At 31.8% G+C, this 21,533-nt stretch overlaps 1 protein-coding gene and 1 long non-coding RNA gene across 3 annotated transcripts; both read left to right on the top strand.

The window, feature by feature from the left end:
* The first annotated feature begins 358 nt into the window (after nt 1-358).
* LOC144554587 (uncharacterized) lies at nt 359-2,660 on the top strand. Of its 2 annotated transcripts, XR_013511657.1 has the most exons (3): nt 359-562; nt 1,622-1,701; nt 2,343-2,660. It is a non-coding gene; the product is annotated as an uncharacterized LOC144554587 (long non-coding RNA). The 2 variants fall into 2 exon arrangements; XR_013511656.1 differs by having other exon boundaries at nt 359-1,701.
* A 9,935-nt stretch (nt 2,661-12,595) lies between these two features.
* Nucleotides 12,596-13,475, top strand: LOC144554459 (uncharacterized). Its single transcript, XM_078302777.1, has 2 exons — nt 12,596-12,705; nt 12,989-13,475. The coding sequence occupies exons 1-2, from the start codon at nt 12,596-12,598 to the stop codon at nt 13,473-13,475; spliced, it is 597 nt and encodes a 198-aa protein (XP_078158903.1).
* The last annotated feature ends 8,058 nt before the right edge of the window (nt 13,476-21,533 follow it).

Genomic DNA, 21,533 nt, shown 5'->3' on the forward strand with positions numbered 1-21,533 from the left:
GATGAGAAAATAGAACTTCTAAATCATTGTTAATTCATGAAAAAAAAAGTACAAATCATTGCTAATGGATGATTACAACTTTTATCATTCGAAATACATGTTTTTTATTATATATTTTCCATATCATAGATAGAAACACTACAGCAAAATTATTTATCTGGGACCGGATTTTGGGACGGGTTCGATCGCCGGTCGCAGAAGATCTCAAAAAAACAAAAAACAAAACGCAGTGGGGACGGATTTGGTCCATAGCCTTCTGGGACCGGCGCCCCAGCCTTCTGGGACCCATTTGGCCCGGTCCCAGAAGGGATCACCTGAAATACACGCCACAAAAATCCCCTGAAATTGGCGCGTTTTGTTAGAAAAAAAAAATGAAAGAAAGAAATCGGCGCACGCCGCCGTGAAATCGACGCGAGCGATCGGGTCTCTCCTGCTGGCGATGATCGGCGATCGAGAAATTAGGAGAATCGAGAAGGGGATCTGGAGATCGAGATCGAGAAGGGGCCTTCCTCCCCTCAGTGTCTCTCCTGCTCGTCTCTCAGCGTCTCCGTCTTTTGACTCAGTAAGTTTCAGCTGCCTTTCTTTTTTTTTTTGGTCATGTAATATGCTAGGTTTTTATTTATCTGTTGATGCTTGTACGATACCCTCCAGTGGTATACTGGTGCTGCATACCAGTATTGCAAATTTGAGTATTTTCTGGTCTGCATCGGTACATTCCCATGGACATTACTGCACGGCACATGTATTGACGTATTCTGTTAGTACAAATTTGTAATAAGTTGAACTGTCATGCTTCTGTGGTGCTTGATTTAGTATACATTTGTTCCAAAGAGTTCCAGTTTTTCTTTATATTAATGATGATCAAACATTGATTTTGCAAACATCTCAATTTTTTTTAGAAGTTAAAATTGGTAAAATTTACAAATTTCTCGGTTTTTACAGAACCGTTCAAATGGATCTGGTACTGATTTTGCAAAAAATAATAATGAGTAGTAGTAAATTCAAAAATTGTAGTAGTTGTTATTAGCATCACACCGATTGCACTCATTTCCAATATATTTTTTAGGTAATCAGTAGTGGTACATGTGGGTGTTCAATAGCAATTTTTTTAATTAGGTGTCTTCTATTAAAAATCATATAATTATGGTTCGTAGTTTTTGTTTTGTTTTGGTAGTCTTTTCCTATGACAGATTTTTAAGTTGACACAACTGTTCCATTCTTAAATAATAGAAATATGGAGGATGTACTTGTAATTTTCCCTTCATATTTTTTTACCGGTAACTGTTCCTCTCAGTGTACTCTTTTAAATAAGGCTATGGTGATCCATACTACTATAGATTGTTATCAGTTTCCTATCTTTTTTAATATCTACAATGAATTTTCAATTTGAGTTTCAAATATGTGACCACGGAGAGAATCAGATTTGCTCTATTAACGTATTGAACAATGACTTGCTGCTAATTAAAACAAAATTAAATGTTCAATGTCTTACTTGTTTCACTTTGTTCATTCAGACTTTTACTGATTTCTCAATGTCTCTAAAATTGTCAGAATGTATATAGATGTGTGTGATGTGAATTTTTAGTTGTAGTTTTGCCATTTACTCTCAATGCAATAATAGGCTGGGCGCTTGGCCATAATGACTCTTCACTCTTTAGGCGTGCACAGTTGAAAGCTCTTGGAACTATCCATAGTAAAGAGGTACTTTAACTTGAGTTATTTCATATTGTCGTGCCCTAGCTTGCTGATTCTAAACGCATATTTTGTTTTGTTCATTTTTGTTTCTTGCACTTTATAATTTCAGGAAGGCAAAGGTATGGTTTAAATTTTCCAGTTTTAAATTATGCTTCATTTTCAGTACTACACAACCTAACCAGAATTGCTATTGACCAACATTGCTATACTGGTTCAAATCAGGAACCATTAAGCCATATAGAATTCATACTTGTAACTAGTAGGTGGGAAAGTATAAGAACTGAAAATGAAATCCTGATGACATATGTGTATGTCATTTTTCATGCTTTTCATTATATTATATATGTTATTTTATTTATTATTCCTTAAGCCTAAGGTCATATCTTTGCCTTGATATATTAAGTTGAGGTATTCAAACATTCTGATAAATCAAATTGTTTTCTTTCTTACTATGAATTTAAAATTAATAGGTAATCCATGCAAGTTCTATCAGGCAACCAATTTAAGTCTAGTCATTGCTACAAATGTTGCATCGTTGAATTTCATACAAAAAATTGGCTATATTTTGCAAGTCCTATACTGTAGTGCATGTGTGCAACTCAAGTTGCTTTGTTTATTTTGTGTTTTAAATTACTCATTTAATACAGGTTCATAACCAAGAAATACAGTTCGGTGAAAAAGAGTACCGAAGAGGCACCTGTAACAGTTTGCACTTTTGCTTAATATCAAGGTATCGTGGGACTTGGCTTCAGAGTTTTAAGTTTGGGTCAAATGCTTAGACCAAATCTAGAGCATTCCTTTAGAATTTTTTTCTGTTGCATCTCAATAAAACGATACCATCTGTTGACATTTTTGAACATTTTGTTGATCGATTTTGGTTTGTGCACTGTGTACTTGTAGTCTTGTATTTTTATTTGTGAATTGTTTGGTACGTATCAATTAAATTGCTTGTAAATTATTTGATAGTTGATGTTAAATTCTTGGTACATATCAATTACATTGCTTGTGAATTGTTTGATATTTGATGTTAAATGTTTGGTACGTATTAATTAAATTGCTTGTGAATCGTATGATATTTGATATTAAATGCTTGTGAATATTACGTTTCGTATCAATTAGGGCTGGAGAAAAATATATGAATATAATGAGTTTAATATTATATTTGTCTGGTACATTTCGTATCAATTGGGAAAAAGAAAAAATAACAAAAAAAATAATCTTCTGCGACCGATTTGGAACCCTTCTGTGACCGATTTGGAACCCTTCTGTGACCGTCTAGTCGGTCTCTGATAGGTCTCTAGCCACGTCAGCGTGTCGCATCCGTGACGGATCTAGTGGGTCGCTGAAGGGGTCATCTGCGACCGGCTCCATACCCTTCAGAGACCGGTGACGTCAGCAAGGCAGTCATCAGTGGCGGAGCAACTGCGACCGGATCATCTGCAACCCATTTTGATCATCTGGGACCGGCGCCCACCTTCTGCGACCGGCGCCATACCCTTCTGCGACCCATTTGATGGGTCGCAGAAGGGTATTTCTGCTGTAGTGAAAAGGTGTTTCATAATTTTATTATCATTGATTATTCAAGATACATGTTTTCATCACGTTTTCATTATTTTCTAGATATAATTTAAAGTTGTGAGAAAAACGAAAACTGTAAGTATAAAATATAATCTAGCTTGAAACAGCTAAAAATAAAAAGTACAAAGATTAATTGGCCGTGTTGTAAAAAAGGGTTTAACGGCCTATTATATTCCTGTTTAATTGTTAATGGCTGTCAAACATTTATGAATACACTTATCGGAAGTCTATTAGTGAATTTTTCCGATTAATTGGCCGATTATTCTCAATTATTCCCAATTATTTCGTTTATTCTCGTTTGATCGTCCGTTTTTTCCGTTTATTCCAATTTATTTTCGTTTATTCCAGTGATTATTTATTTTTACATTTGTTTTTCTGTAACTGTGTGATAATAAGTTTCATAAACATGTATTGCAATTTTATTTGTACTTGGCTATACATTCAATTTTTTTATATATGTTTTTTCTTCTTACTTATTTTGAATTAATTGATTAATTCCTCTATTATATATATACCATATATTTTTCTTACTTACTGATGTAATTTTTTCAATTAGTACATCATATTCATATATTAAATTAAGTTGTTATTACAAACTAATTTTAGTGATTTTATGTTGGAATGTTTCATGTCTTTCAAATAATATATTGTTAGTGTTTGAAAATGCTTAATTCTCGAATTTATTTTTTAATTAAATAAATGTGTTACTTACATATGTAAAGTGCATGTGTATTGTTAAGCATAGTTTCATGTTATAATAATAGAACTAAGTTAAATTAAGTTTATTTGATAAGTTTGATGAGTTAAATAAATTGTTTTTTAATAAATTATGAATATATACACATAATTTTAATGAAAATATAAAATTGTCCGCATAATTCTGATTAATCGGCCGCATACCGATTAATTGCTTGACAGTATCTCGTTCGTTCGACAAGCGCATACCGTTATTTACAATACTGATATACACAATTTTTTATTGATATGTCAATAGATCATACCTATTTATAGAAAAGTTTGAACCCTTTGAATATTCAAAGTTTGGGCCCTAATATTTTATTTATTTTTAATATATACAGATTAATTTTTTTTTAATATATGCAAAATATTTTTGTTTCTTTTGGGCCTCATAAATTTTGAGGCTCGAGGCGGTCGCCTTGGCTGCCCAGCACCAGGGCCGGCCCTGAATGCATGCACATGATATGCCATCCATTCCCTTATGCGTGATGCACTCAAATTATAAGTACTTATAAGGAAATGGAGGTTTAAATTTTGACTCGTTGTAAGAATCCAGTGCCTCTGTTACATCAAAATTTTCAAAAATAATTTAATATTTTAATTGAAAAAACAATGAAAAAAAAATCTTTAAACATAGAATTTTATCTATTAATATAATTTTTTGTTTTTTTAGAGATTAGAGAAAATCAAATATAGAGAAATAAATAAATTAAGTAGAGATATTTCATATCCGAGCGCTTCTGTTCAATAAATTAAGAGAGTACAGAGAAAGAAGTGGGCAAAAACATTTGAATTATGACTTGATGATTTGAAGATTTCCATCAGAATTTTGATTGTTCCTCACAGTCTTTGATATATCCAAGAAAGTTTATTTATCGCTCCAAATTTAACAAATGTTTTATATCTCAAATAAAAATTAACTGAATTAGCATTGCTTTTTTTATTTATAAGAAATTCTCTCAATTTAACTAAATTAAAAATTCCTCGTTAATGTTAATGTAAAATTCTTTCTTAAACTAATGGATGAGAAAATAGAACTTTTAAATCATTGTTAATTGATGAAAAAAAAATACAAATCATTGCTAATGGATGACTACAACTTTTATCATTCGAGATACATGTTTTTATTATATATTTTTCATATCATATATAGATAGAAAAGGTGTTTCATGATTTTATTATCATTGATTATCCAAGATACATGTTTTTATCACGTTTTCATTATTTTCTAGATATAAAAGTTGTGAGAAAAACGAAAACTGTAAGTATAAAATATAATCTAGTTTGAAACAGCTAAAAATAAAAAGTACAGCGACATTTTTCTATAATTTTTAGGTGATGGGGAACAAAATTCTTTTTTAATGAATTTGGTTATACAGAGAACAGTTGGTATATTACAATTAACTTGGTATATATATACTATTACATTTATACTTTGCACTTTTTACAAGGAAAATGACTGGATAGAATCATCTTGCAGTATAGAAAATTTTAATGTAAATCAATCATGCATTGCCAAAAGAACATTTTATATATGTGTCTATCGACCATTATTGTAAAATATTATTGTGAAAAAAATAATTATAATATGATGATATTTATGATGATGATGTATTGCCAATATGATCGTATTTCTTTTTGCTATTTTTCTTTTGTTTTCGTCTTTTTTTTTTTGGGTTCTTACAATACAAGTCGAATCTCATCCAGGTCTGGCCCTGGTGCAGGGCACTAGAGCGAGATTCAAGAGACTAAAAAAAAAATTAGTTTGTATATATGTATTAAAAATATGAGGAGGGATCAAGTTACAACATTTTTTGAGTTACAACAAGTTACAACAAGCATTATTTACATTTTTAAAGTCTAAATCGTCGATCCAAACCGTTAGATGTGATCTCTACAATAAAATGTGCTTGGAGACCAAATTTTACATTTTTTGGAATTTTTTTACTATTTATTAAGGTGGGTACAAAAACTAGTCAAATTCATACCATTGAATTTTGTACCCATCTTAATAAATAGTAAAAAAATTCCAAAAAATATAAAATTTGGTCTCCAAGCACATTTTATTGTAGAGATCACATCTAACGGTTTGGATCGACGATTTGGACTTTGAAAATGTAAATAATGTTTGTTGAAACTTGTTGTAACTCAAAAAATGTTGTAACTTGATCCCTCTAAAAATATATAAAATATTAAAGTCTAAACTTTGTATATATAAAGACTTCAATTTTTTCTTTCGCTCCGGGTTTCAAAATTTTCAAAATCGGTCCCAATGTCATCCATGTGTAATTTAATTATTTGTGTGCTTGTGAGGACCAAAAGGGTGAATAACTGCATGTTTAGGATTTGTGATCAAAATGAACATTTCCAGGCAAATTAAATGTAGCGCCATTGTTTTTACAAGCAATATTACAAGTCTCATTAAGATTGTTTTGTTTCACACCTACAATCATATAATCATGAAACTAGACTAAAATTAGAATAAAAGTAACTTAACTTATATAAAATAAAATTTTGATTGCTTTTAATGTTCCAAAATAATAAAAAAAAAACTTTCTACAACATGAAAAATTCATTTCTAAAATGGATGAACGAATGCGAATTAATATCTTTAATTGCCAACATGATGTTTTGAAAGCAATTCAATAAAAATATCTTTCTATTTATAAAATCATTATACATACATGCATCTCTAAAATTACAAATGAAATTGTCACTTGATATTTAAAATTTAAAATTTAAAAGGAATTATCAATGCGAATCCTCTCCTTTTTGGGTTCAATTAATTTTCAAGCTGCAATGTGATTTGGTTAATTAACCTTCTAATTAATCTTCTAAAGGGTCCAAGTAAAATCTAAAATACAATATTATATCGAAATACATTGCTAATGTTTTGCATCTTATCTATAAAACACTCATGAAATGAGTGAGGGGGGTGTCCGATGGGCATCGGACCAAATAGGGTTCGATGAGGGGTTTAAACCGTCGGATCTGCTTTAAGATTCGCACTCGCAATTTCGCGTCTGCTTTAAAATCCGTACACACGAATCCTAAAGCAGATCCGACGGTTTAAACCCCTCATCGAACCCTATTTGTGTCCGATGCCCATCGGAAACCCCCCTCTCCCTCATGAAATCCATTTAAAATATTATTATAGTATTGTCAGGCTCAAATCTATTTAAAATATTATAAAATACTCGTGAAAGAAACGGATCGGATTGGGTCTGCCCACTCGACCCACTTATAAAATCCAATTATTGTTTGCATCTGATAAATAAATTTCATAAAATTGGTGATTGGGCTTCTAAAAGGATATCATTAAAAACCTAAATACAAGCATACTTGTCCTATAGACAGCTCGTATGATTCACAATATATGTATATGTCTGACTAATTCATATTGTCCTATAGACCGCTTGACTTTATACTAAATTAATTCGAATGTTTAAAAATTTCACATATGTAGATGCATCACACGTAAGATAGGTAGATTTCAACGGTTTGAATTCATTATTTGAAATTGATTTTATGAGTTTTAGAGTTAAGCTCACCAAAATTTTGGTGAGCTTAAGAGCACCCTAATTCTACTCTACATACATATATATATATATATATATATATATATAGAGTAAGGCTACGGTGAGTTGCGAAGTAAAACACGTTTTTACTTCACTCAATATCTTCATTTTCAAAGTTCAAATAGCCGATCCAAACCGTTAGATGTTTAATCTATATTAAAATATGTTTGGAAACTAAATTTTACATTTTTTGAAATTTTTTTACTATTTATTAAGCCACTTTGAAAATCTGAAAATTCGGATGAACAGTAAAAACAGTAAAAACTTCTGGACCGCTGGATCGGCGATTTTCAAACTGGCTTAATAAATAGTAAACAAATTCAAAAAAATGTAAAATTTGGTCTCCAAGCACATTTCAATATGGAGATCATGTTGAGCGGTTCGGATCGACATTTTGAACTTTAAAATTGCAAAATATGAGCATGAAGTAAAATAGTCACTTTACTTCGCAACTCACCGTAGCCCAACTCTCTCTCTCTATATATATATATATATATATATATATATATATATATATATAGGAATATGCTAGCATGCTATGCATAGCATAGAGCCCCTCTATGCAACGTCTTGGATTTTGACTTTTCAAAATCCTAACGGTCGATCCGAACCGTTCATCTTGTTCTCTATATTAATATGTGTTTGGGGACCAAATTTTATATTTTTTGGAATTTGTTTACTATTTCTTTAGATTTATTGAAAATCGCTGTTTTCAGCAAATCTGGACCATAAAAAAACAGCGATTTTCAATAAATCTAAAGAAATAGTAAAAAAATTCCAAAAAATGTAAAATTCGGTCTCCAAATAAATATTAATATGGAGAACAAGATGAATGGTTCGGATCGACCGTTAGGATTTTGAAAAGTCGAAATCCAAAGCGTTGCATGGAGGGGCTCTATGCTATGCATAGCATGCTAGCATATTCCTATATATATATATATATATATATATGTATATATATATAGAGTAATGTGCATTTGAATGTATATAAGAAATACATACGGTTCAAATTCGACTTTTTAAATTTCATTCATTGCCGCCCTTATATCGTGAGGAGAGCTCAATTAGTTTAGTCAAGTCAACAAAAATTGCGCTTCTCAGATTGTGTGGACTGAGGACTTATTTTCTGTGGCCGAGAATGAAGAAATATGATAATAAAAACAATCTCAAAAGTCAAAAGTCACTTAATTGGACCAAATTAACAGAGGAATAGATAGTCAAAATAAATATTCTTATATATATAGTGTTATATATTACTTTGGTTTGATTAGGCTCAATCACCATTTGATACACATTAAGATGTGTGTGCTTTGCTTTAAAATATGTGTATATTTGTTTCAATTTTTCTATGCACAGATCTTAATAAGTGTTTAGAGTAGATCTCTGGTGCCCATAGATCCTACTTTAGTTCAATGGGCTCAATCACCATTCGATATGCATTAAGATGCATGTGCTCCATTTTAAAACCCGTGCATGTTTGTTTCAATTTCTGTGCACACAGATTTTAATGTGAATCGGACAGTGTTGAAACTCATTAGATCCAAAGTAGATCCGATGCCCATCGAACCTATATTTTGTTCTCCATTACTAGACGCTTATTTGGATACCAAACTCCCACATACGTCTATATATATATAGAAGAAACATGCAAGATAATTGCTTAAGACAATTATTTCCATTAATTACCCAATATGGCAACGAGGGCTTTTTCTGGTCTCTGCATCCTCTTCTTACTTCTAACCACCTCTCATCTCTTACCTTCTGCTAACGCCGCCCGAATCCTCAAACAGAACAAGACAACTGGTACGTGCTTTCTCCATCGATCTTTTCTGATGAAATTAAGTTTATGAAGCAATCAATCAATTAGAATCTGAATTCCTTTATTAAATTAAATGATGGATATATATATATATATATATATATATATAGGGATTGACGGAGAAGACAGATCAAGTCCAAGCTCAAATCCACCAAGTCCCCATGCAAATAATGGGCCATCAAATTGTTCTGATCCGCAGGGGTGTCGATGATACACTTTTAACTGTTTATTCTACTTGTACCGCATTTGATAAAGCGGGTATTAATATGAATGAGAATTTTTTTCATTAGGTAAATGAAAAAAGGTACTTTTTTGTACTTGTTTCTCTGAAGGGTAAATATACAAAATAAAATTATACGATAAGGATTGTGCAATAATTAGTGATATTGAAAATTATTTATGTGATATTCCGTACAATAATGTTTGAGCAATAATTAGTGATGTCTTTTGTTATTTAGTGTATATTATTTACTATAAGAAAAATGGTAAACATATTACTTTTTTATTTGCATGTCTTGTTATGTAGTTAAATAATTGAATTTATTTGAAGAGATTTATGTTTTCGAACACACTTGATTTATAAAAAATAATTTAGTTGAAATTAATTGTACATTTGTTTTTTTTATTATTATTAGTAATGTGATTGCATATATGTGAAATGAATGAGTTTTGATGTTCTTTTTATAAAATATAATAAAACTAATTATTATTATTATTATATTATTATTATTATTATTATTATTATTTGTTACTTAGCGGTTACTGTTTATATATATATAGAGTTGGGCTAAAATGAGCCATGGCTCATAGCACGTTGGTGAGCCATGGCTCATTTTAGCCATTTTGAAAACTCAAACAACTGATCTGAACCGTTCATCTTGTTCTCCATATTGAAATGTGCTTGGAGACCAAATTTTATATTTTTTGGAATTTTTTTACTATTTATTAAGCATTTTTGAAAATTGCTGATCTAATGGTCCAGAAAATTTTACTGTTTTTACTGTTCACAGCAAAACAACAATTTTCAAAAATATTTAATAAATAGTAAAAAAAATTCTAAAAAATATAACTAGAGAAGTATTTTGCCTAATTACTTCTTTATTGAAAAGTATTTTTATGAAATAATTAATAACTAGAGAAATTTAAATTTGTATAAAGGGAGAAAGATAATTTATGATAATTTTTATGTATATTAATTAGAATTAATATGTTTATTTAGTTTTGTGGGTAAATATAAAACAGGGGAAGAGTTGTCGGCATATGATAATTTTATTTTATTTTATTGTTAGGAATATTATAAATAGACAGGAGTCAGAGGCCTTTAAAACATAGTCAAAGTACTTTAGTTTTTAAAAATTTTGAAGTCAAAACTAAGATAAAATGCTCTTCTGTACAAAATATATTGCAATAATAAAGAAATATTTGCTTTCCCATAAGTGGAAGTTTAATTATCATCCTAAATTAAAGAAAAAAAAATAAGAAAAAAGAGTCGGCTCATAATTAAAAATTCCTCGCTAAGGTTAATTCAAAATTCTTTGCTAATGGATGGAAAAAAATAATTTTTAAATCATTGCTAATGAATGATTACAACTTTATCATTCGAGATACATATTTTTATTATATTTTTTATCATCCGAGATAAATGTTTTGATCACGTTTTCATTATTTCTTAGATACAAAAGGTGTGACAAAAAAAAAAGACTATAACTATATAATAACAACTTTGGAAACTTGAACTCATCTTTTAAAATCAGTAGAAAAAATTCTCCCAATAACAGAGGTCATAATTGTCTAGTCAAACATAAAAAGATATACAAATTCAAAAACAATGAAAAGACTCTTTATACATAGAATATTATTTATTAAATTTTTTAGAAATTAGAGAAAATCAAACAAAGAAAAAATATTAATTAAAAAAGTAATGAGAGAGATATATTTCATATTTCATCGATCATTCCAGATACAAAGCAAATCACTTGATAAGATTTCGATTATTCCAGATACATGTTTGTATCACATTTTCATTATTTTTTAGATATAAAATGTGTGAAAAAAAAATGAAAACTGTAAGTACAAAATATAATATAACTTGAAAACAGCTAAAAATAAATAAGTACAATGAAATTTTTTGTATACTTTTTAGGTGATGGGAAACGAGAAAAAAAATTAATAGGAAAATTTGCACTTCTTAAGAGGAAAATTATTTTGAATGGGGTAGAATCATCTTGCAGTATAGAAAATTTTAATGTAAATCAATCATGTATTGCGAAATGAACATAATTTGATGTGTCTATCATGCATTATTGTAAAACATTATTACGAAAATAATAATTATAATAATTATAATATAATGATATTGATGATGATGTATTGCCAATATGATCGTATTCTTTTTTCCTATTTTTTTTTTTCTTTTTTCCTTTTTTGGGTTCCTACAGTACAAGTCGAATCTCATTCAAGAGGACCAAAAAAAAAAATAGTTTGCATATTTTACAAAGGAAAATTTGTATATATTAAAAATAAATAAAATATTATGGTCCAAATTTTTCTCCCACTCTAGATATTAAAATTTTTAATTGTAAAACAGCTCGGTCTAAAAAATTTATAAATTTCATTTTTCTTTTTTGTTAAAACAAGATCCAGCTGAACTCAACAAACTAGCATACTAGCTCACAAGCTAACTCAGTTGACCTCGTTACAATTGTAAACTTTTTTAACGCGGACTCTTAAAATGAACTCACTCATGACGAGTTCAAATAAGTTTCCCAAACTCATTCGTAACGAGCCAATTACTCATTGCCTACGAAACACTAGTATTTTCGTACCGCACAATTGCTAATGTTTTGCATCTTATCTATAAAACACTCGTGAAAGAAACGGACCGGGTTGGGTCTGCCCACTTGACCAGTTATAAAATCCAATTATTGTTTGCATCTGATAAATAAGTTTCATAAAATTGGTGATTGGGCTTCTAAATGGATATCATAGAAAACCGAAATACAAGCATACTAGTTGTTCTCGAATGATTCACAATATAAGTATGTATATGTGTCTGACTAAATCATAAATCATAAAATTTTCAAAACATTCACAGTGTGTGTTTATCTGTTTTGATCTGCTATCCAAAAGAATATGGAGGAATGGGAGGAGCTAATCTAAGTATGCGTAATCGATCCTTGTTATTGAGATGGTGGTGGAGGCTATACAGGGATCCTCAATCACTCTGGACTCAGACTATGCTACAACTATACAATTTGGCAAAACAGTGCCATACTCATCAAATTTGGATGAGACAAGGTTTTTTTTTTTGGGTACAGTTACTAAAAATCAGACCTTCTTTTGATTGGAGTGTCACATGGAATATATCTCAGGGATCATTTATTTCCTATTGGTTCGATTCCTGGACATATCCGACAATGAATTCCCAATATACCCCTGCTCCTTCAAACAGAAATTACTCTCTGAAAATGGCGATTGACAATGGTATTTGTCAGCTTCAACTGGTACAGGAACATGCTGAGGATCGAATATTGTGGTTATGGTAAAAAAATAATGAATATACTGCTAATTCATTCTATAGGTTGGTAATTGCTGCAGGAAAAACAGTATGGGCCTATCGGTTTCTTTGGAAGCTCAAGATACCTCCAACTGTACGTGTCTTTGGTTATCTCCTCTTACACGGTAGGCTCTTAACACATGATGTTATGATGCATCGAGGGTTGCAGTGCAATCTAAGATGTGAAGTCTGCCAACGCTGTTCTTTAGAAACCGCAACACATCTATTTTTCCAATGCTATAAGGCAAGAAGATGCTGGGCAAGTTTGAATGCAATGCTTGGATGTAACATTGTAAGTACCGGAGATACTGTGCAGGCAACGGTGATCAAGTCTTGGAAAGCTTGTAAGAGAAGAATGTCAAGGAATGAATGGGGACCTTACTTCTTTGCTGTCTGCTGGTTCTTGTGGAGAGCAAGACACAAGAAAATATTTGAAGATATTGAACCCGACCCGATTAGGATAGCACAACATGCCATAAGAGAAGCAAAATTATGGTTGAAATACTGTTGAGTAGGCTGGTACTGTTCAAGGGAATATAGTCTAGCTGTTACTGGTTGGTTTTTTTTTTTGGTTGTTTTGTGCTGGTTTTTGGGTTACTGGTTTCTATGATTTTTTTTCATACAGCTAGTAGTGAGTGTGGTTGTTCTTTGAACTATTGTAAGAAAACTGATAGCCACTATCGGCTATTTCAAAAAAAAAAAATAGTGCTATTTATATGGGATGTTGCAGATTTAAAAATTACATAAAAGAATCTCTTGTAAATATTAAATAGTTTGATCTCTTGATATCCAACCTTTACTCAAAAATATTTTATCTTTATCTATTAAGTATTAGTGTTATTCTTATTGTATCAAATAATATAAAAAATACACATTAAAAATATCATCTTAATTTCTAATGAGGAGGGTTCAAATGCCTCCATGTTTTTGTGCCTCCATCATGCCTCCATCTCTCTCCATCATTTTCAAAGTTCAAACAGTCGATCCGAACCGCTCAACCTAACCTCCATACTAAAATATGTTTGGAGATCAAATTTTATATTTTTAGGAATTAGTTTACTATTTTTTTAGATAGGTACAAAATCAGTAAATCTGAACCATCTAAAAACAGTATTTTTGTACCTATCTAAAAAAATAGTAAAAAAATTTCTAAAAATATAAAATTTGGTCTCCAAACATATTTTAGTATGGAGGTTAAGTTGAGCGGTTCGGATCGACTGTTTGAACTTTGAAAATGATGGAGAAAGATGGAGGCATGATGGAGGCACAAAAACATGGAGGCATTTGAACCCTTTCATAATATATAAAAATTATAATTTTTGGTGCCATTATTTTAAATTAACCCAGATTACTATATAAATAAAATTAATTTAATATTGTATAGATCAATCTAGCTTGTAATAAATTACTAATTTAATAAGTCAAAACTGCTCTGTTAAAATCTTTACCCCCTTATGCCGCCTTTATGTGGACTGAAGACTCAATTAGTTTCTGTGGCCCTCATGCCATCTGGCTATATATATATATATATATAGGATTGGTATATATATATGTGTCTCAGTAGCACAAAGAAAAACAAGATGATTAATTCCCCAATATGGCAACGATGCCTCTTAATTCTGGTCTCTGCATTTGCATCCTCTTCTTACTTTTAACCTACCTTAGTACCTTCTACTAACGCCGCCAGAATGCTCACACAGAACAAGGCAACTGGTACGTATATGTAGCTTCTTCTCTCTCTCTCTATCTTTTCAGATGAATTCCTTTCTTAAATTAAATGATGGATATATATATAGAGAGAGAGAGATGGGCTATGGTGCATTGCAATGCATGACCCCTTATGCATTGCACTATAAATCACGGATTTAAAGTCCAAATGACCGATCTGAACTGTTAGATGTTTAATTCATATTGAAATGTACTTGGAGACCAAATTTTATATTTTTTGGAATTTTTTTACTATTTATTAAGTACTTTTGAAAATTGTTGTTTTGCTGTAAACAGTAAAATTTTCTGGACCATCAGATCAGCGACTTTCAAAATTGCTTAATAAATAGTAAACAAATTTCAAAAAATGTAAAATTTGGTCCCCAAGCACATATTAATATGAAGAACAAGATGAACGGTTCGGATCGGTCGTTTGGACTTTAAATCCGTGATTTATAGTGCAATGCATAAGGGGGTTCATGCATTGCAATGCACCATAGCCCATCTCTCTCTCTCTCTCTATATATATATATATATTTATATAGGGATTGACGGAGAAGACAGATCAATTCCAACTTCAAATCCACCAAGTCGCCAAGCAAATCGTTGCCCGAGATCCGGCCCATCCGGGTGTACCCATATAGGTTTTGGGGGGGGGGGGGGGGGGTGTGTGTGTGTGTGTGTGTGCCCACCCAACCCTCCTAGTTAATCTGTTGGATGCTGTAGAAGAGAGGCCATCCATGTATTATAAATATTTTATTGCTCTTTAGGACACAGATTCCTTTGGCTTTCACAGACAAAATTATTCTGACAAGTATATATAAGAAGAGAAATTTTGTACCATCACTGTTTTTGGTCAACATCAATTAAAGAAAAATAATATCCTTTCTTTTCAATATATTTGCTCTTTGCAACCACGAATCATGTTAATTTATGACTTTACTTTGAAATTTTTTGATCAAGGTGCCACTGTTCTTTCATAAATTAACACACAGCTGGTGGTTCAGATCCGGCAAAATCAAAAGATACTAAAATTATCAAACTACAAAAGGTACTTGAATAAAATTAGATGCATAGCACAGTGTAGGCTGTGCTATGAGTTCTGGTTCTTCTCCTTTTTGCCAATTCTCTAAATCTTTTCTCAGATTATGATGTTTGATTTATGCATATATATTCTAAAATGAGTTTACTACATATTTCATAACATTCCATGACATGATGTGAAGGGTCCATCACATGTTGGACTTAGAAATATCGTTTTGGCCACAGATTCGTCTTTCCAAAATATTTAAAGATTCTAAAAAATTATAAAATTTTGAATCTAAGTATATTTTTATATGAAGATGATGTTAAGGAGTTAGAGTGGACTGTTTAAACTTTAAAAATAAAAACATTTCGATGCCCATTTCTAAAGCGCACTTTTTTATTTTTGGAAAAGGTATAAATATTTTTCAAAGAAGTGAAAAGACGACAACGGTTTGCTGATAGCAAATATATATATATATACGCATGCACTTTCTTACGCAAGTTCTTAAACAATCATATATTTGGTGCAATTGTTTACCGTGCCACTCTTTTAGCAGCTATAAAAATCACATTAGTTTTTTTTAATAATTAGAAGAAAAAAAGTAATAAGGGAAAAAGAACTATCAGTCTTATTAGTTTTATGATAAGGCTGGTGATTTGTCTTGTTGCGAGCCAACAGAGATATAAGAGATGCATGGCTAGCTCCTAGAATTAAAATCAAAATTTGTTGACGTTTAGTGAGATACCGTATATATATAATTTATATAATTAAACAACTCTTTTTCTTTTAGTGTGAGATACCATTATATTAATTCTAGAGGACCGCACACGTATTAATTAATTTTTGATAACTGTCTAATCTTATTAATAAAAATTAATTAGCTTTGAGGCAGGTAGAGGATCCAATTAAATTGTTAATTTGCTTCCTCCCGGTGTTGTCTTATATATATGTTATTTAGCATCTATATATGCATCTAATTTGGATATTAATTATTTGGAAGCAGAGAATTCAATGTCCTAGAGGCAATCCAACCGTACGTTCCATCAACAGATTGATCTGATTTATTATATTGTTTTTGTCATTTCTAGTACAAATCGTGGTACATTTTTTGTAAAATAAAACTACATCAGTTCTTTGCATTAAAAATCTTAATTTTGAAATTTTAACGATTAATTGGAACTGATAAGTATAATCTACATTTAAAATCTTATAGAAGATTGAATTTTATATTTTTTATATTATTTTGTTTTAGATTAAATATACAATCCATTATCTAGAAATTACAAAACATCCAATATATAATGATGATTTATTATTAAAAACACTATTACAAAAGAGTAGAGTCACATGTGTCACCCTGACTCAATATTTTTCAAAAATATTATTTTATTTATATTTTTTTCTTACAAAATTATAAAAAAACATATAGTTCAAATTTAAAATAATTATATATATATATATATATATATATATATATATATATATATATATATATATATATATATATATCATCCTATTAATCAACAATAAATCAGTTTTTAGAGTGGTTTTACAAACTTGTTTTGAGCTGTCTACTCATGCAAATGTGTTTAATTATAAATTGATGACCTCTTTACTCGTTTAGACTCCAATTTGGACATTAATTTCTTAATTAGTCTTCCCCTTTCCGATTCAGACTTCATTCAATGTCGGTGTGCACACATCTTTTAACGACTATTTACTTAATAGTGACGTGTCATAGTAATATCCGTTGAAGACAAGAGTTAACATGGCAGGGCTACGATAAGTAAAAAATCGTACAACAAAGAGAGTGACATTGAGATATTAGATAAAGCTTAATTAAATTAAGACATAAGGCCAACCAATATTCCAAATGCAATGCAATGCAATATCTTCATTAATGATAATCATGCCAAATAAGCAAGCAATATGTCGCAAAGGCAAGTCAAAATATATTTAATAGAGTGGAACAAATAAATAGAATGAAATTCAAATTTATAATTATATTAAATCTCAACTATATTTTTATAAAGATTTTCTGAAAAAAAAAAAATTAAATATCATTTTTAATTTTTCTAGTGACAATGTCGTTTCGTCCTTAAATTTAGACGACCTTGAGGTAGTTAATATGAAATACTGGCGCCTTATATTTTTCCTGAAAAAGATTTTAAAATAAAAACATAATTTTGATGTATTATATTTTTTATTTTTGAGTAAATTTTGGATGTCAAGTCACCCTCAACTATTTAATACTCTTGTTATTACAATAAATAATTTTTTCCATCTGAATTTCGAATTCATCATCTCTCACATAGAAACCATGTGTGTTTACCACTAGATCAAAGACTAGTTCTTAATTATGTGACAGTACATAATTAGAGGAGAAGCAAATGCCTTCATCTGATTCTCCGCCACGAAGCTATCATAATTAAATTTAATTATGTGATAATACATATATGTGAATTCGTTTTGAGACGAGAAATGTTTATACTCTTTTCAGTACCTCAGAACAAATTTGAGAGAGACTAGAAATTTTAACTTAGAAAATACTTTGTTTAAAGTGTTTCATTTCTTTATCTCATGCTCGTCAAAATAAAACTTTATTAGTGTTTTTGCAATGAAAAAAAATGCTTCTTTTCTGTTGATTCAGTCATAACTGATATTGTAGCACATTGGTAGTTTGGAACTGCACACGCTTTTTGTAATAGTAAAATAATTATAACAGTAAATAATATTTTTTTATAAATATAATAAACTATATAGTGTATATATTTATTAGAGTCTGGCTAATTTGCTACCGGAAGCACTTCGACCGAGGTGCTTACAGGGCTATTGTCACACCCCAAATCCACCGGGGTCTGACAGCCTGCCGCGTGTATAAATCAAGCGTCACATATACACGCAAGGCAGTGGATCTTTTTATATGCATTGCCAATATCCTCACTTGCTGCGTCCGTGTAATGAACCTGAAAATAATCGGGAGAGGGGGGGGTGAGAATAAATTCTCAGTGCGAAATTTGCCACAGTTTAGATTATTGGACTTGCAATCAAACTCTATATTCAACAATGAAACCCAAACAATAAACAATGCAAACAGATACATAAGAAAACATAAATAATAGAATGCCAATGCACGACAACAGTTAATTCAACCTGCAACACAGTTTACGGAATTTCCAAGATGAATTTCAAACACAACATATATTTTGGCTTAACTCGATTCATAATTCAGTTCATAAGGGCTTGTAGCAATTACAGATGTTCTTTCGAGCTGGACCGTTATCAAACCCACATCTGTAGGGTTACAGGCGCCTACAGATGGCCAACCAAGCTGGACCCTTTATCAGACACCCATCTGCAATTGCTGTTTGGCTTAACCATTTCCTAAGGTCCGGTTACAAGTCACCAATACAAGTCAACTTGACAAATGCAATCACATGGAATCAAAGTTACCAATACAGGTCAACTTTGCTAAATCTCAAGCAAATATATCAAAGCCACACATATAGGTCAGCCTCGCAAAATCATCACAGGTCAACGCATAAGTCAGCAGCGTCACCTCATCCAGCCGCCTAAACAGGTCGGTCTGGCAAATTCTCACAGGTCAACGCATAAGTCAGCAGCGTCACCTCATCCAGCCACCTAAACAGGTCGGTCTGGCAAATTCGAACAGGTCAACGCATAAGTCAGCAGCGTCACCTTATCCAGCCACCTAAACAGGTCGGCCTGGCAAATTCGTAAACACAGGTCAACAGATAGGTCACCGTCACCTTATCCAGCCACCTAAACAGGTCGGTCTGACAGATTCATTCACATCAAGGACAATTAATAGAACTAATCAAATAATAACCATACCAACATGCCAAGTAATCTTAACCAAACAATTCAAATCATTCTCAGTTATGCAAGAATCAATCTACAGCATGAATTCCAAAATATGCAACAATTAATCATTCAACATGACAAACGAATAAACAGTTTAATTCCTGAAAATAAAGTATCAAACAAGTCCAAGAATCCCGCACCTTATTATGACGAGCGTACCGCTTAATTTAAAGATCAGGCGTCTCGAATTGCCTCGCGAAATCTGACTCGACTGAGCCTACACCTATATTATACGATTACTTGGTTTAATTCGGTTACATCATTAAAAGTAATTTCAAAAGCCGTCATTTAATTCGTCAATTCTTTTATACCTTTCAGCTCATTTATAATTATTTCAATTCAAGTCCAATTTACTAAGGCCCAAAACAATCAATCCTTTCAATTCGATTCAAGTATATCCCAACCGCAAAGTCACGGCTATCATTCATATAAATTCACATCTTTTTCATATTGGTCCTCAATTAATATAATTTCACACATTGGTGTCTACTTTGCAATTATACCGCTTTACTTTAAACATTTGCAATTCGATCCTAGTAGTTTTTAAAATCATCACATCTACTTACTTTAATTAAAGGACCAAATTTTAGCAAAGGTTTAAACCTCTAATTAACAATTCACAATTTACTCCAATTCCATTATTTTAATTCTCAAAGCCGAAACCCAATTCTATTTACACATACACATCATGTCATATTCATTTCAATATTTTAGCCCCTTTAATTCATACAAATCACCATGGTCATACATTTTACAATTCCGACCCTTAATAAAAATCATTTGCAACATAGTCCCTTATACTTAATTTATTCTAGCAATTCGATCGAGTCGGGAAAATCAACAACCCGTACTTCGATAATTAGTCAATTCACATCCTACGACATTAATCAATTCATCAATACATAATTCACGAATTTTAGAAATTAACCGAAGGAGAAAAATGTCGGAAGAAATTGATCGGGTCCGAGGGTTTCGTCTCGCCTTGCGGCCACCTCACTCGAGCACAAGCGGGCACCAAGGCAGCACCAAGCCATCACCATCACGGCACCAAGCCAACCCCGGGGCAGCACCACGCCTAAACCCTAGTTTCTAGGGTTTCACGAGAGAGGAGGGGAGGCGGGAAAAGAGGAGGAGGGGCAGGGCTTCGGGCGGGTCTGCTGGGTCAGACCGAGAAGGAAAGAGAGGAGAGAGTGGGGGCAGCGGGCTGCTGGCCGTGGCAGCGGAGGAAGGGAAGGGGCAGGGCCCTGTTTTTGGCGGAGAAGGGAGGAGAGGGGGCGGGGGCTGCAGCTCTCACGGCCAGAGAAGGGAGGAGAGCAAGGGGACGGTTTCGGTGGGGTTCGCCGGCGACGGGAGAGGGGAGGGGGCGGAGCCCTCCCTCTGGTTTGGCGTAGACAGGGGAAGGGGGGGGGGGGGCGCTGATTTGGGTTGGGGTTCTGTCCCGTGGAGGGAGAGGAGAGGAAGGAGAGAAGAGTTATTAACTTTGGGTTGCTTTAAGATTCGTGCTGGATCAAGATGAGAGGTTGATATAATTCCAGCATTTAAATTATAATATTTAAGATTCGTGTTAAATTGAATCGGATGGTCCTAATAATTCAGCATTTTATTATGGTCTCATTTTAATTGGTTTAAATCTATTTCTCCTATAATTTCGAACCGAAAGTTCATAATATTTTTGTAACTATATTTATCCATAAAATTCGTATATTTATTTCTAAATTTAAGATTCGAATAATTTGATTTTCCTTTTATATAATTATATTCTTATTTGGAATTCAATTACTTATTTATTTAAGCCAAATGATCGATTTAATAATTTAATCCTGTTTTAAAATTTCGGATTGTAACAGCTATATTTTATTATGTGATGTTCAAACAACAATCCAAACTGTTAGATGTTTAATCTATATTAAAATCTACTTGGAGACCAAATTTTACATTTGTTGGAATTTT

Source organism: Carex rostrata, chromosome 5 (genome assembly GCF_964058835.1).
Source record: "Carex rostrata chromosome 5, lpCarRost1.2, whole genome shotgun sequence".
NCBI classification, from domain to species: Eukaryota; Viridiplantae; Streptophyta; class Magnoliopsida; order Poales; family Cyperaceae; genus Carex; species Carex rostrata.

Bases quoted from the DNA above. Each gene is read 5' to 3' on its own strand.
- LOC144554459 (XM_078302777.1), top strand. From the start codon at position 12,596: ATGGTGGTGGAGGCTATACAGGGATCCTCAATCACTCTGGACTCAGAC. The intron at 12,706-12,988 runs GTTTTTTTTTTT...TTCATTCTATAG, and splicing joins TCAAATTTGGATGAGACAAG to GTTGGTAATTGCTGCAGGAA.